Source organism: Phaethon aethereus, assembly GCF_964289735.1.
Source record: "Phaethon aethereus genome assembly, chromosome: 18".
In the NCBI taxonomy this organism is placed as follows: domain Eukaryota; kingdom Metazoa; phylum Chordata; class Aves; order Phaethontiformes; family Phaethontidae; genus Phaethon; species Phaethon aethereus.
The window spans coordinates 1856400-1870378 of record NC_138594.1 but is presented as its reverse complement, the minus strand read 5'-3'; the positions used below and the strand labels follow the sequence as shown (position 1 = coordinate 1870378).

The following is a 13979-nucleotide window of genomic DNA, read 5'->3' as shown; positions in this document are numbered from 1 at the left end:
ACAGACGCAGCTCGAGGAAGCTCTCCATGCTTTCAAATGCTGAGCAAAACTGCCCTCCAGCCTCCCCAGGCATCACCTTTGCGAGCACAGGAGGACGTGGCTGCTCGTGGTCCCCGCTACAGCAATGCACCGTACTTGAGCAGACGTGCAAATTCAGTCTAACTGAAAATGGCTTATAAACCTCAGCAAGGACTAGCACAGCTGAAAAATAACAATTGCATTCAAAGCAGAAAGCCTATACCCGAGTGAGGTCCTTTATCTGCCCCAAAAAATCAAAAAAGCAAACCACCCTCCTCTGCCCAGCTCCCTGATGCACAGATCAGGCTGCACACTAATCCATTCTCCTTTTTCCTTTTACCATTTTTAGTTCGCTTCAGTGAGAGACTTGAAACCCAGTCACCTAAACATTCTCATTTTAAGTATATATGAGACTGAAATAACTACAGGAGTGGCCAACGTCACCCACTGGTGATCGGGCAGAGCCACGTGTGGTTTCTGCAATTCGCACACCACCAAATAAGAGTGGGGTAGGAAAAACAGTTTGTGCATAATCACTTCTTAACTGCTTTGATGGTTTCAAGATTTCAAAGTTTGCTGCTGTGGTTCTCCCGAAGCCTGGACAGAGAAAGGTTGCTTTCCAAAACCAGTCACCAGTGCATCCAAAGCATTCCAAGAGGAAAGAAACAGGAAGGCTTTGAAGCCAAGGCAGTGAAACTGCTATACTAAATAAATCATCAAGACTGTACCCAAACAGTGAAAAACATGCTAAGGATATAGTCCAGCACCAGCGAGGCACGTCACCAAGTACTGCTTTTAAGCAGGTGCTGACCCTGAGCCGGTGAGCAGTCCCAGTTAATTAGTAAGATAAAGAACACACTTAACAGCAAATGTATTCCCATTACTTCACGGAGGTTGTGCTGCCTCTGACAAAAGCTCAGTACAATCCGACCACGGACTAATGCATACGTCACCACGAAGCCCACAGCTGCAATCAAAGAAAGTTTTCTAAAACTTGATTCCAATATCTTATCGTGATTTCAGAATCAAAACCTTTTCTTTTAAAGGAAGTTACGAAACTTTAAAAAAACACGTAGGAACATACATCACAAACAATAATCTATCTTGTTAAAATATTTGCCCATTTTGTGTTTCAAGGACAATTTGTTAATATAGTTAAGCCCCAAAAAACCCCACAAAACCCCACAATTCTTTGTTATCACAATATTGCAGCTGTAGCTGAATGAAGATTCATGTTTTAAACCAAGTATTCACAGGCTAAGCAGGCACCTTTAAGAAATCGTATTCTGTGTGTTACAGTGGTACTAACTGAGGTGAAATTAAGCTTTATTCAGTGTAAAACATACACTTACACACAGGCACATATATTTGTGTGAAAAGAACGGGAACCATCATTCCTATGTTTCTTTTTCATTAAACATTTTCTTCTTGTATTTTCTGTTTACTGACATGAATCAGAGCCAAAATCTACCTCCACATCACATGTTAAACAAGATTTTGTTAGGCTGTGCAAAGATGCAGGGAAATACTCATCCTGCAAAGTCTCCCCAGAAACATAAATGGCTCTTTCAAATTCAAATCTACTTTCCTGTTTTAATTAAAGGTTTTGGAAGCATTCAGTGAGATTTAACCTGAAGAACATGAAAGCATAAAACTCCTTTGGTTGTTGCATGAAAAAGATCTAAATCAGTACAGGAAGGGACTTCTGTGCTGTCTGTCTGTGACCCCTCGTATCTGGGTATCTCTCAGTCCTGCCTGCCTGCATCTGTCCGCACAGCAGTGCTGCGCTCCGGTTTTCCAAAGGAGGCAGGCGGAGATTAAGGATGGAAGGTTTTTTTAGAAGTTTTCCAGTACCAAAGCATGCAGCCGGTGAACTGTGCAGTCTTTGGGAGCACCCTGATGTCCCACTAAATGCAACCTTTTTCATGTGCTCGTGAAAACCCACCTGAAATCTGAACAGCTCTGAAAATCCAGGCTACAGCGGTTTGCTGAAGGTCGTATAAGAAGGTTTGAGAGCATGAAATGCAGAACTGAGCACAACTCTCCATGTCCAAGGCAAAAAGCTTAACAATTTGGCTTTTGTATTTATCATTGCATGCCTCATGAGGATAGGTACCAACAGATACTTTACGTACAAATTACAGCCCAACACAGCCATGATCTGATAAACCAAGCAGAAAGACCCGCATCCAGCATCACCTCTAGAAATACCTTTGTATTCTGACTTAGCTGCCACCAGCCGCACCAGCGGAAGCAGCTTCGGCAAGAGACTGACACCAGCCTCCGTCCCTGAGTGTGTGCAGAGCGGGCAGGACTCTCCTGGACATACCAGTAGAGTCTCCTGGGAGGTTTGAACACAACGTCTCTGCTGCTCCTGGGAGGAAGGGCAGCAGAGCAGCCTTTCTTTCAGCGCTGAGATAAGGCCAGGCTGTGCGGTCATAAGAAAGGGGACATGCGTTTCAGTGAGTTTTGCCAGGTCTCAGGCAGGAGCCGCGTGCTGAGCTGCTCAGCAGCTGCGCACACACCCCACAGCCAGAACAGGGCAAGGAAGGCTGCCTTCTTCAAGGAAGGCTGCTCTGCACACCTAGAGCTGCAGCGGAAGCGATGTGGGCGTGCGCTGCCTCAGTCTGTACTGCAGAAGTCTGTACCTCTGCTTGCACCTTCCCTGCAGGTCTAGAGAGTCAGATGTTTTAAAAACGTGAAAAAGAATTGGGGCTCTCCACCGGGATGATGTCAATGCTGCCTTTGTGTGCTGGAGGGTGAGCTTGAGTCAGCAGAGCCAGCTGCTAGAACCAGTTCCAACCCCGCTGCCTGCCAGGGTAGAGCTTAAGCACAGGACAGTCTGCTGCAGCCCTGTTTCCTTGCCTGGGGGAAGAACTGGCTTGCTCCAAGCTAACAGCCAGAGCAGGAGCCAAAACATAAGGCGCTAAGGGCACCTGCAGCACTGGATGTGAGCTGGGAGCCCTGCTAACAGGGCAGAGTAAACAGAAACTGTTATCTCTCGGTCTCTTATCTGAGAAGCGGTGGCAAGGGCATTGCCCCCGCAGAGGACCAGGAGGCTGCAGGTTTTGAAGATACAGCAGACTGCGATGCATACCGATGGGCTGATAACGGGCACATGCACTGGGTTTTTTAGAGCTTTTCACTATTAACTTTTTGTCATTTCAAAACCTGCAAAGCTACTGGCGTATTCCTGCTTTTGTTTTTACAATACAACCTTTGAGTCATATAGTTTTGGCCCGTCAGTACTTGATCACACATTTAAGTAACAAATAGGAGATGAGAGCTGCAAAGAGAGTATAGCCAGCCCCTTCAAATATGAGCAGTGCCTACCCTGATGTATGAAAACAGCCAAGGCAAAATCACTTTCATTACTGAAACTTGCTGCGGTGCAGGAAATGTATTCTAACAAAATTAGAGGATGTAACGTACTGTGCGCACATGGTTCGCATCTCAGCAGCACCTGATACCTCCCATTCATGCCATCAGAGTTGCATCTGCTGACACTCACCAGTCGATTTGCAAGAGCGATGGTACACGCTGTAGCTTCAGCTTCTTGCTGACATTTGAGTTTGTCTGAAGTGGCCTTCTCAAACTTGGCTGTGAGCTTTCCCAGGTTCTCGTTGAGGCGCTGCACATGGGAAAAAGGAGAAAATAACAGCACAGCTTTAAGGAAAACCCTTCCTGAGAGCTGATTTACCCTGCAGGCAGGGCTGGCCAAGCTCCACCACAGCTCCCGCTGCCCAGGCTGGCACCCAGGGTGCAGCCCCGGCAGTGTTGCAGCACTGGGAGCTGGCGCAGAGCAGCGATGTGCGGTGCTATCTTACGTGCTTGTAACTCACATCCTTGGCACAGGGCAGAGGAAAAGAACACACAAAACTAATTTATTTGGGGCTCTGCCCTGGTGTGCATTTAAACTGGGAAAGGGAGTCCTTATGGCCGAGTACCGATGATGGCTGAGCAATGAGCAGGGCGGCTAAAAAACAGAATTTAATATTTCCAGATGCTGCAGCCCTCTTGGTCACAGTCCAGTCCTTGAGGCTCTGCTGATTCATCAAACTGTGCTGAAAACCCCAAGGGGCTCCTTGAGCAGCTGGAGGTATGCTTGAACCATCTCCAAGCCATACCTCCCACACCCTCTTTCTACAAGGGAATATGACATATAAGTCAATGAAGTTGTTCTGCTCCTCAAGCTGCCTGAGCATGTGCCTTAGGACACTCCTACAGAGGAGCCCAGACAGCTCGAGGTGGGACCATCTCATGTGCAGGGTGGCTGCAAAGTGTTTTGGGGCTGAAGGAGCCCAAGCCACCTGGAGCCCTCCATGCTCTCCCATTCCCCAGCAAAAACAAAGCCCTTTGCTGGGTCAGAGCTGCTCACACTCTGGTCTAAAACAAATCAATGGCTCCCACAAGCACTTGGAGCATTTCACTTCTGATAAGAGAAGTAGAAGTAATAATTGATTTTATCTGCAACCAATGCAAACTGCTTAAGGCTAAACTGCTTGTAAAGCACTTTAGCACTCTTTGAGCTACGCACTAGAAACAAACCTGAAAATGAAAAAGGATTATATTAGGGATCTCTGCAGCTCTCCAGGATACTGGAAAATACAAAGCAGTCTCTCCTCAACCTGCCTTGCAATTAATAACACAAAAAGTTTCTGTCTCGCGTGCATATGAATGTATGTGCATAGATATGCTCAGATATATAGATATATAACCCCATTACACAAGCACGTCCTGATAAATGAGTGTCTATGAGCTATGAGGAACAGATCATACCTGCAGTACCCACCAGACACACAAATATATCTGTGTGCTGCTGTGAGTATACATCTTGCTTCTACATCCACCCTCCCCAGATTCATAGCAACCTTATTTCCCAGGCAGACAAAGGAAAAGTACTTTGTATTTTTGACAATCCAAATAGTCTCATTTATTACTAAAAACGGGTATGCGACAGCTCGAAGACCGGTTGTGAGCAAGTATGAATCAGCCTCACGTCAGTGAAGTCATCCAAGATATCCCAGCTTGATAAGCGAGGATATACCTCCACATCCACTCCCACGTGGAGCACTGTATCGTCTCCCCTCTGCAGAGGGGAAAACTCACCTAAACCAGCCAGTTTTGCAAGTGCATGCCAGTGGAATACCAGTAATCCCCCCAAGACTGTCATTTTCTTTAACTAAATCCCACTTCTTAAAAAAAAGAAAAAGAAAAAAGAAAAGCTCGGGCATTAAAAGCTTTGGAAATGAGCAGCATAAAGGGATGAAAAAAGTCCCCCAGCACTGTATTTCACATCTCAGATGGGAGAATTAGAGGCTAAAGACCTCTAAATCCATCCCTGCATCAGGTGCTGTGCCCGCCCTCCTTTCATCTGCATCAGGAAGGGGCTACCAGAGCACTCTGGAGGGTTTTTTTTTATATATTTTTAGTTTAAAAATGTAGTAAGCATTTTAAGAATAATAAGCCCTAGGAGACATCAAGAGAGGTACGTATTTTCTAGCCTGAAGATGTGCTGGTGGCAGAGATGAGCACTCGGACGAGCTTGGCAGGAGGGCCTGTGCTGCCCCTCTCCAGGTCCGTACCTCAGTCACTTATTTAAAGAAAAATCTGTCCGCCTGGCTGCCAGCACACCTCGGTTTTGAAAGGGGTTTTTGCATGAACTGTTGTGTCAGTACAAAAGCACAGCCACAGAGGATCCTTTGCCCACGAAGAGGGATCCCAGATCCATAGCACCTTAAAAAAAATAGGTAGAAATTCTCTGTAGAAATGCAGAGAATTTTAATCACAGAGTAATTTCTTCTACTCAGTGATTTAAAAATTTTTTTTCTTTTTTTCAAGTAGCAAAAATCTAAATAAGGATAATGCACAAGATATGCTGACAGAGAGCCATGCCGTGACAAATTATTAGGCACCTGCTGGAGCGGCGGTCATCCCGCAAAACATTCCCATCTCCAGGGACTGAGCGCGAGGAGCCAGCCCTGCTCAGCTCCGTGCTACCAGCACCCCGACTCTGCCTCCGGTTCCTCTTCCCTGCCCCTGTGCAGCACACCCAGAACATGCTGGTTTGAGATAACGAGTTTGCTGAGGACCCATGAGTAGAGGCAAATTATATTCTAAAAATTAGGTAGGAATAATAAGAACTAATAATCAGCTTTCCTCTAAAGGCTGGAGAAGAACAGATGAAATGTGGAACGCAGCAATAAAGCAAAAAAAGAAAGACTACAATCTGCTGAACCTAACCCAAACCCTAACCCTGCCCTTAAAAGTACATGAATGCAGAGAACCAGCTTTCTCCAAAGCTGAGGATTTCTCCCCAAGCAGTGACCCAGGTGATGGGTCCCACCAGAGGAACTTACAGCAATTTTGGCCTTGACGCTGGCCAGCTTGTCCTGGGCAGCCGCCAGCTCTGCGTTGGCTTTGCTCAGAGCCTGCCGCTTCGGCTCCACATCGCAGTACACCTCGTGGAAGCGCACAATGTTCACCACCCAGGAGCAGAGGCCAGCCGCAGCGTAGGACTTGGTGGTCACGAATTCGGGTTTAAACTTGGGATCTTGTAAATAAGGCTGAAGGGCTTTGAGGCAGTTCTCGTGGATGTTCTCCTTGTCGAACTTGATCAAGGAGTCCAGGAAGCCATCCACCCTGGCCATGGCGGCTTTTGCTGCTTTCCAGCTCCTGTCCTTGGGAATCTTTCCTCCCGGGGCCATCAGCACCATCACGGCGGCGGTGACGTTGCTGACGGCTGGAGGCGGCGACCCGAAGGACCTCAGCTCCGTCAGATTCTTCTGTAAAGGGGAAAACAAGGTTGTTAGACAAAAATGGATGGGCTTTCTTTTTACTTTGCCACTAATAGAGTCAGGCTCACAAGCTATCAATCTGATAAATTGGGTTTCTCTCGGCCCGACCATCGCTGCCTTTAAATCACCGCTGTGCACGTTTGCGGCACACGTGTTCAATTCCTGGCGTCCAGCTCCTTATATCCCACCTGGGACCAGCACAGCAATGCTCCTCCCCAGGCTCCCACCCTTTCCCTGCTGCCAGCCCTCCTGCCTGGGGGAGCAGGAGGTTTTTTGCCCTTTCAGAAGATCAGGATAAGGAAATAGGAAACCTTTTCAAATAATAACCTCTATAAATAGCCCCCAGCCCCTCTCAGACTGCCTTGCACAGCTTCCCTTCATGCTCAATTACTCCCCGTGCCAGAGGCACCCAGGCGTTAAAGTCCTGTTAGATTATTTGTGTGCACCCATGTTTCCATAGGGCCACCATCCAGCCCAAATTTAGACAGTTTAACCAAGTACCTTCAGAAGGAGAGCAGTGGTTGGGGCGAACAGGCAGTTCCCCGCGAGAATCAGCTTATCTGTAGGGGCACCCGTGCCCGAGGGGGAGCTCCCACCTCCCCTACTACCAACACAGGTCGTCTTAGCGAGGCCCAAATATTGTGGGATGAATCTTAACCTGAGCAAAGCTGAATTGTGGAGAAAGCACGCATTTCCTAACACACTTGCAATTGCAACGACAACATGATGCTGAGGGTTTGACCTGCTGACACCTAAAATTCCCTCTCCACGCATGCCCGAGTTAGCTTCGCATAGGAAGAACCTGCACAGGTAAATCAGCTGTTCTCAGAGGACATGCTGTTGTCATAACAAAGTGTGTCAGGTTTGCGTGGCAAGGTTTTGGTAATGGGGGGAGCTACAGGGACAGCTTCTGTGAGAAGCTTCTAGAAGCTTCCCCCGTCTCTGACAGAGCCAGTGCCTGCTCCAAGATGGACCCGCCGCTGGCCAAGGCCGAGCCCATCGGTGACGGTGGCAGCACCTGTGGGAGAGCAGAGTTAAGAAGGGGGGAAAAAAACAACTGGGCAATTGCAGCTGGAGAGAGGAGTGGGAATGTGTGAGGAGCAGCCTTGCAGCCCCCCAGCTCAGTGAAGAAGGAGGGGGAAGATCATTCAAAGCAGCAGGGCGAGGGAGGGGATTCTGCCCCTCTGCCCCGCTCTGGGGAGACCCCCCTGCAGTGCTGCATCCAGCTCTGGAGCCCTCGGCACAGGAGAGACATGGACCTGCTGGAGCGGGGCCAGAGGAGGCCCCAGCAACGCTCCGAGGGCTGGAACAGCTCTGCTGGGAGGACAGGCTGGGAGAGCTGGGGGGCTCAGCCTGGAGCAGAGGCGGCTCCGGGGAGACCTTAGTGCAGCTGCCAGGGCTGAGAGGGGCTGAGGAGAAAGATGGGGACAGACCTTTTAACAGGGCCTGTAGCTTCTCGTTGTACTTTCTCTCCCTGACCAGCTGCGGAGGGGAGTGGTAGAGCTGGTTGGTGGGCACCTGGTGCCCAGCCAGGGTCACCCCACTACACAAGGACAAGGGCTGTCTCAACACCAGCTTAAGAAAAATCTAGGGACTTCTGTCAGTTCCTGTTTCTACCAGTTCTGAATAGTTTTTAATCTATATTCTCGGATATTCTGCTTCGGTCGGTTTCTGCCTGTAGAAGCCAGGTGGGGTAGTCTGGTACTTTTGTGCATCTATTTTTTGGGTGAAGATATCTGCTATGAATCTATTCCTGAATGTGTATGTGCTTGCTTTTAGCTCTGATTAATAATCAAGCTGGTGCAGACAGGTCCTTGGGAGCTGCGAGCACTTCCGGTGTAAAACGTCCCTAATTAACCTGCTCAATGACGTGGAGCCAACCTTGGGCACAGAGGAGCACCCAACATGCCCCGCTCCATCCCGAGCACCCTGCTCCGCTCAGCCGGGAGCAGCATGTACGGCGCGGCCTCTCCCCGAGCCCGCCCGTGCCGGGGGCCTGGGAGGGGGCCGGGGGGCTCTGGCGGAGCAGCCTGTGTGTCACAGCCCGTGGCGTGCTGGGAGGGGGGTGCTGAGCCGGCTCCGCTGCTTTTCCCCTAGGAGATGAGCACTTCGTGACACGACGGGAGTGGTGACGCCGCCGCTCTGAACGAGAGGGGGGATTACACTGTCCCGGCCAGGAGATCGAGGAAGCCCTGGGCAGCGTGAGGTGGCCGGTTTCCTTCCTCACTGCGAGAGTCTCTGGCACCGTGGGAAGGACAAGCCAGGTCCACGGCGAGTGCCACGCTGAAGATCTTGGCTACCAGGTAAAAAACCCTTTCCCCTGATGGCATCGATCGGTTGCATTTTAACGAATCACTCTAAATTCTTCTGCACACCAGCATGTCCCCGGGACAGAAACCAGAGAGGACACTGAGGCTGAGTGCCACCTGCCTCAGGAGCACCAGCCACTGTGGCAGCCCCGGACACCTCTGGACCATCTCCAGGGGATGTTCCTTGCAGGCAGTTGCATGGGAACTTCGTTGCTTTTGATATTGTCACTGTCTTCTGCTCACTGTAGCCTGCGCAGGCCTGAGCGGCACTGGCCGGACACCATCCTCCTCTCCAAGGGGGCAGAGGCTGCCCAGCCACCACAGGACAGCTGCTGCTGCGTGTGGAAAGCGCTTCGTGCAAGCGGAGACCAACTGGCAGGGGAAGGCAGTCCCAGAGTCAGTGTGCCTTGATGTCCCCCGTTCCCTCCTCCCCAAAATGACACGAGGATGCTGAAACATCAGGTCCACTGAGTCCCATGTCCTGCAGTCCTTAGGGCCCAGGGGATGCAGATGCTGAGAAAGGGCCCAGGCGCCCTCACAGGGCGAGCAGACAAACTGCATTGTAAGAGATAAAAGGACATTTTTGTCTCTAAAATCTGATTTCCCAAGTTTTCAAACTCACTATCACATCTGCACACCACGCAAATGGGTTTACATTTTTTTTTTATTTTGCAGGTGCTCTGTGCTGGGTCTGTCATAACCCACATGTCATTCATCATGGTTCATATAATAATTACCTCAATTATTTTATGTATTCTATAGATTATATATTCTATACATACTATATTATATATAGAATGTATATTTTGTATATTATATATATAATTATCTGATAGAGGTATATACTTACGTGTTTTTAACACTTTAGATAGCCTCTCAGTTTGCCTCGGGCGCTCACACTGCCACCGAACCCTGCAGAAGGCATTAACGCTAAAGCAGGGGACACAAGCCCAGCCTGCGGTGGCTTCCCAGCTCAAACGGGAAAAAGGAAAAGGAAAGTTTAAACCGTCAGAGAGAGAAATCCTGACGAAGGCTGGCTGCGGTGGGCTGCCCGTCCAGAGAGCAGCATGGCTACGGATGGTTTTGAAGGCATCGAAGGGGATTATTTAAAGTAACGCAAAGTTAATCCCTCCACCAAAAATAAAAGCGCTGAAATCAAGTTGGTTTTAAGTTGTGTCCGATGAGGAGGTAACACGCATGGCGTGGCCACCTTCACCCGATCACTCACTGAACAGGTTAAGGATTTTCAGTTTTGCTGGAATAATTTGCGTACCAAAAAACATAACACGCTTCTTTCTCATAACTACCATCGCTTGGGAAGTGTCTTGTGAACAGCGGCTGCTCTGATTACGGCAATGAATGACAAGAGATTTTGGTTTGATGGGGCTAAGGCCTTCTTTACCCAACACAAGACTGCTTTGCAGTGAGCAGTGAGGGAGGAGGGGATGGGAAACCATCCGGCTGGAAACTCGTGGGGCTGCGTGAGCGCACGGCAGCACGGCAGTGCCTCCGGCAGCAGCACGGCCCCACTGCACGAGTCACCTGCCACGCAGCCCTGGGGAATTCGGGTGGGCTGCCGCTGCTGCGGATGCCCACGGGGAGGCTAACTGGCACCCCTGCCTTGCTGTGCCCCGACGGCTCCATCCCTCTGGGAGCAACAGGTCCACCCACGGCTGCCTAACGCTCCTCCTCTCTGCTCGCGCTCCTCCATGACGCAGCCCTGCTCCTCGCCGGCTGCAAACCTCATGTGGGATCTCTGACTTGCCCTGAATGGCTGATCCCTTGGGTTAGTGCCCTGTTGATCCTGGAAATGGCAAAAGCCCTCCCTGGCCCATTTTCTTGTCTGGACCTCAGATGGCCTCCACATAAAGCCCGGGGCAGCCCAGGTGCCAGCCCGGCTCCCGCGCAGCCATGGTGGACACACACGGCTCAGCTGTCCCATGCAGGCAAGTCGGGCTTTTCACAAAACTCCTCCTGCCAAGGGCAACCGGCTGTCTGCTGGCCAGCCTCACGCATCCTTCGCCTGGGATCAGTGCAAAGGCATGCCCTGCTGCTTCCCTCTCCACACAGCCTATCTGCAAAAGATACAGGTCCAAACTGACATGGCAGCTCTTCTTTCAAACTAGCAGGTGACACCAGCACAGAAATGTCCATGGATCCACGGACTCCGGGTATCCACATACTTACTGAGCTCCTTGGTAGCTGACTATATATATTTATTGCCGCATTCTACTCAACAGCTTTTCTCACTGTTTTTCCTATTAATGTTCCATGTAACAGTGCTGTCCAAGTAAGACAACTTAGATAATTGGGGAGAAACTATATATACACACATAAGTATTGCTGATTATTCATGTCAGCAAGCAGGTCAAGCTCTCTGATGCGTTTTCAGTCAGAAGGTAAGGGAGACCATGCCTTCCAGTGCTCTGCTATTGCCGCTTTACAAGTCCCTAGAGAAAATCCCAGCACCTCCCTAATCTTCGCCTAATGAGATATTCTACAGCTCCAGCACAAAACCAAAACTAATGAAGAGGCAAATGTTTTCCCTTTGTACAGTCCTTTCCCTTCCAGGAACAAGGCACAAAGCAACACATCCTTGCAGCAAAGCCACATGTTTCCTGAAAGCTAATCAAACAGAAAACTCATTCCTGATGACTTCAAGTTGCTTTCATCTCCCCCAACAGGCCTAGGATTGAGCCACGGTTTGAGGCATGGTTGAGCCATGCCTTGCTGTGACCGTGGGAATAACTCTGATTTTCTAGCTGTATCTGGTACGTGGCCACTGCTCTGCCCTGGGCACAGCGGGAGTTTGCTGTTCCAGGATGCTGCGTGAACTGCAGACCAAGATAAATTGCAGATACATGTCTCTGGGGCACATCTCAAAGTGTCAGACTCCAGATATGAACTCCTGGTGCAGCCTTGAAGGAAAAACCTTCCAAGGTGCCAAAAGCCTTCCCTAAACCAATCACTTAAAGACTGCTCTGACTGCAGGAGACTGTCTCCTGGTTATACATTTCCCAAGTGGCATATTCCTTCGGAGTCACCTTGTCCACAGTAATGTACGGATCTACTGCAAGGTCACCCCATGCTCGGTACCTAACTACCCACCGCCCACAACAGTGTCCTGCACAGCCCAAAGACACTGCTGAGGAGTAGGTCCTCTCCCCACCTCAGAAGCCCTGGCACTGGATAAACCCAAACATGGAAGGAGACTTCTGTGTTGAGTGCTTCTTATTGTGTCAAACCAAAAGCCACCCCACGAGTGCACCTCTGGAGCCAAGCCGTGTGGATCACACATTGAGCATCACACTTAACAAGGTCTGAGTAAAATCTTAGACAAATAGAGGACAAATCAAATCCAACCCCAATATGGCTGGAGAAGATCAGTTCAAACCCCCAGGCCACAATGTTTTGTCCCTACAATAGCAGGGAACACGTGAAGGGAAGATGCCAAGAGCCCAAGAAATCACCAGCTCTCCCTATTGCACCTTTGTATCTCTGCTCCTTCTTCTGCCACCTTGTCTTCCCCCTCAGCCAAGAAAAAAAGACATTTGCCATGGGCTACAGGAAGACACTGCCCCACTGTGATGCAGACTCGGAGGGGGACGTGAGCCTTCCCATCGCAGATCCCTTTCTAAAGCAGGAGATGGGTCAAGGAAATGGCCTCAAGTTGCACGAGGGGAGGTTTAGACTGGATATTAGGAAAAGTTTCTTTACTGAAAGAGTGGTTGTCGTGGTTTAGGCCCAGCTGGCAACTAAGCACCACGCAGCCACTTGCTCACTCCCCCACGGTGGGATGGAGGAGAGAATTGGAAGAGTAAAAGTGAGGAAACTCATGGGTTGAGATAAAGACAGCTTAATAGCTAAAGCAAAAGCCGCACACACAAGCGAAGCAAAGCAAGGAATTCATTCACTACTCTCCATGGGCAAGCAGGGGTTCAGCCATCTCCAGAGAAGCAGGGCTCCATCACGCGTAATGGTTTCTGGGGAAGACAGATGCCATCACTCCGAACATCCCTCCACCCCTTCCTTCTTCTTCATCCCAGATTTATATACTGAGCATGATGTCATAGGCTATGGAATATCTCTTTGGCCAGCCTGGGTCAGCTGTCCTGGCTGTGTCCCCTCCCAGCTCCCTGTGCACCCTCAGCCTTCTTGTTAGCAGGCCAGCACAAGAAGCTGGACTGTCCTCAACTACTTAGCAACAACTCAAAACATCAGCACGTTATCAACATTTTCTCATCCCAAATCCAAAACACAGCTTCACACTAGCTTCTGTGAAGAAAATTAACTCTACCCTGGCTGAAACCAGGACAGTGGTCAAGCATTGGCACAGGCTGCCCAGGGAGGTGATGGAGTCACCATCCCTGGAGGTGTTCAAAAAACCTGTAGACGTGGCACTTGGGGACATGGTTTAGTGGGTACGGTGGTGTTGGGTTGATGGTTACTCTTGATGATCTTAAAGGTCTTTTCCAACCTTAATGATTCTGTGAAGCGGGAACTTGGAGGGTGCCCATGTTCACTGCCAGTTGCAGCCACAAACTGCCAGCAAACACTGGTCTGCGGGGCTCACACAAGATCTGCCTGTGCAACGTTCTCAGCACCAGCTATACCACTGGGGGAAAACGCTTACAGAGTAGCTGGGTGTAAAATCAGCCTTGTTGTTATTTTGGGGTGTTCTCAGCTCCTGCTGTGCTGATTGTGCACTTGCACAGCAATACCCCATACAAACAGCATCAATACTGTCACTCATTGAGACAAAGGGGTGCTCAGGCTTCACCCTGCCTGTCCCACAACACCTCCCACATCTCTGCCATGACCAGCTAAGGGCACAGTGCTCCTCGCCGCAAGAACC

At 49.7% G+C, this 13979-nt stretch overlaps 1 protein-coding gene across 1 annotated transcript in view; it reads right to left on the bottom strand.

Moving 5' to 3' along the window:
* Window positions 1-13979, bottom strand: part of DNAH9 (dynein axonemal heavy chain 9) — a gene marked incomplete at both ends in the record, with an annotated part of 208231 nt that overhangs the window by 91884 nt on the left and 102368 nt on the right. The window contains 2 exons of the mRNA XM_082008261.1: window positions 3530-3649; window positions 6378-6803. Coding sequence (XP_081864387.1) covers window positions 3530-3649; window positions 6378-6803 — 546 coding nt within the window. The remainder of the gene's footprint in view (window positions 1-3529; window positions 3650-6377; window positions 6804-13979) is intronic.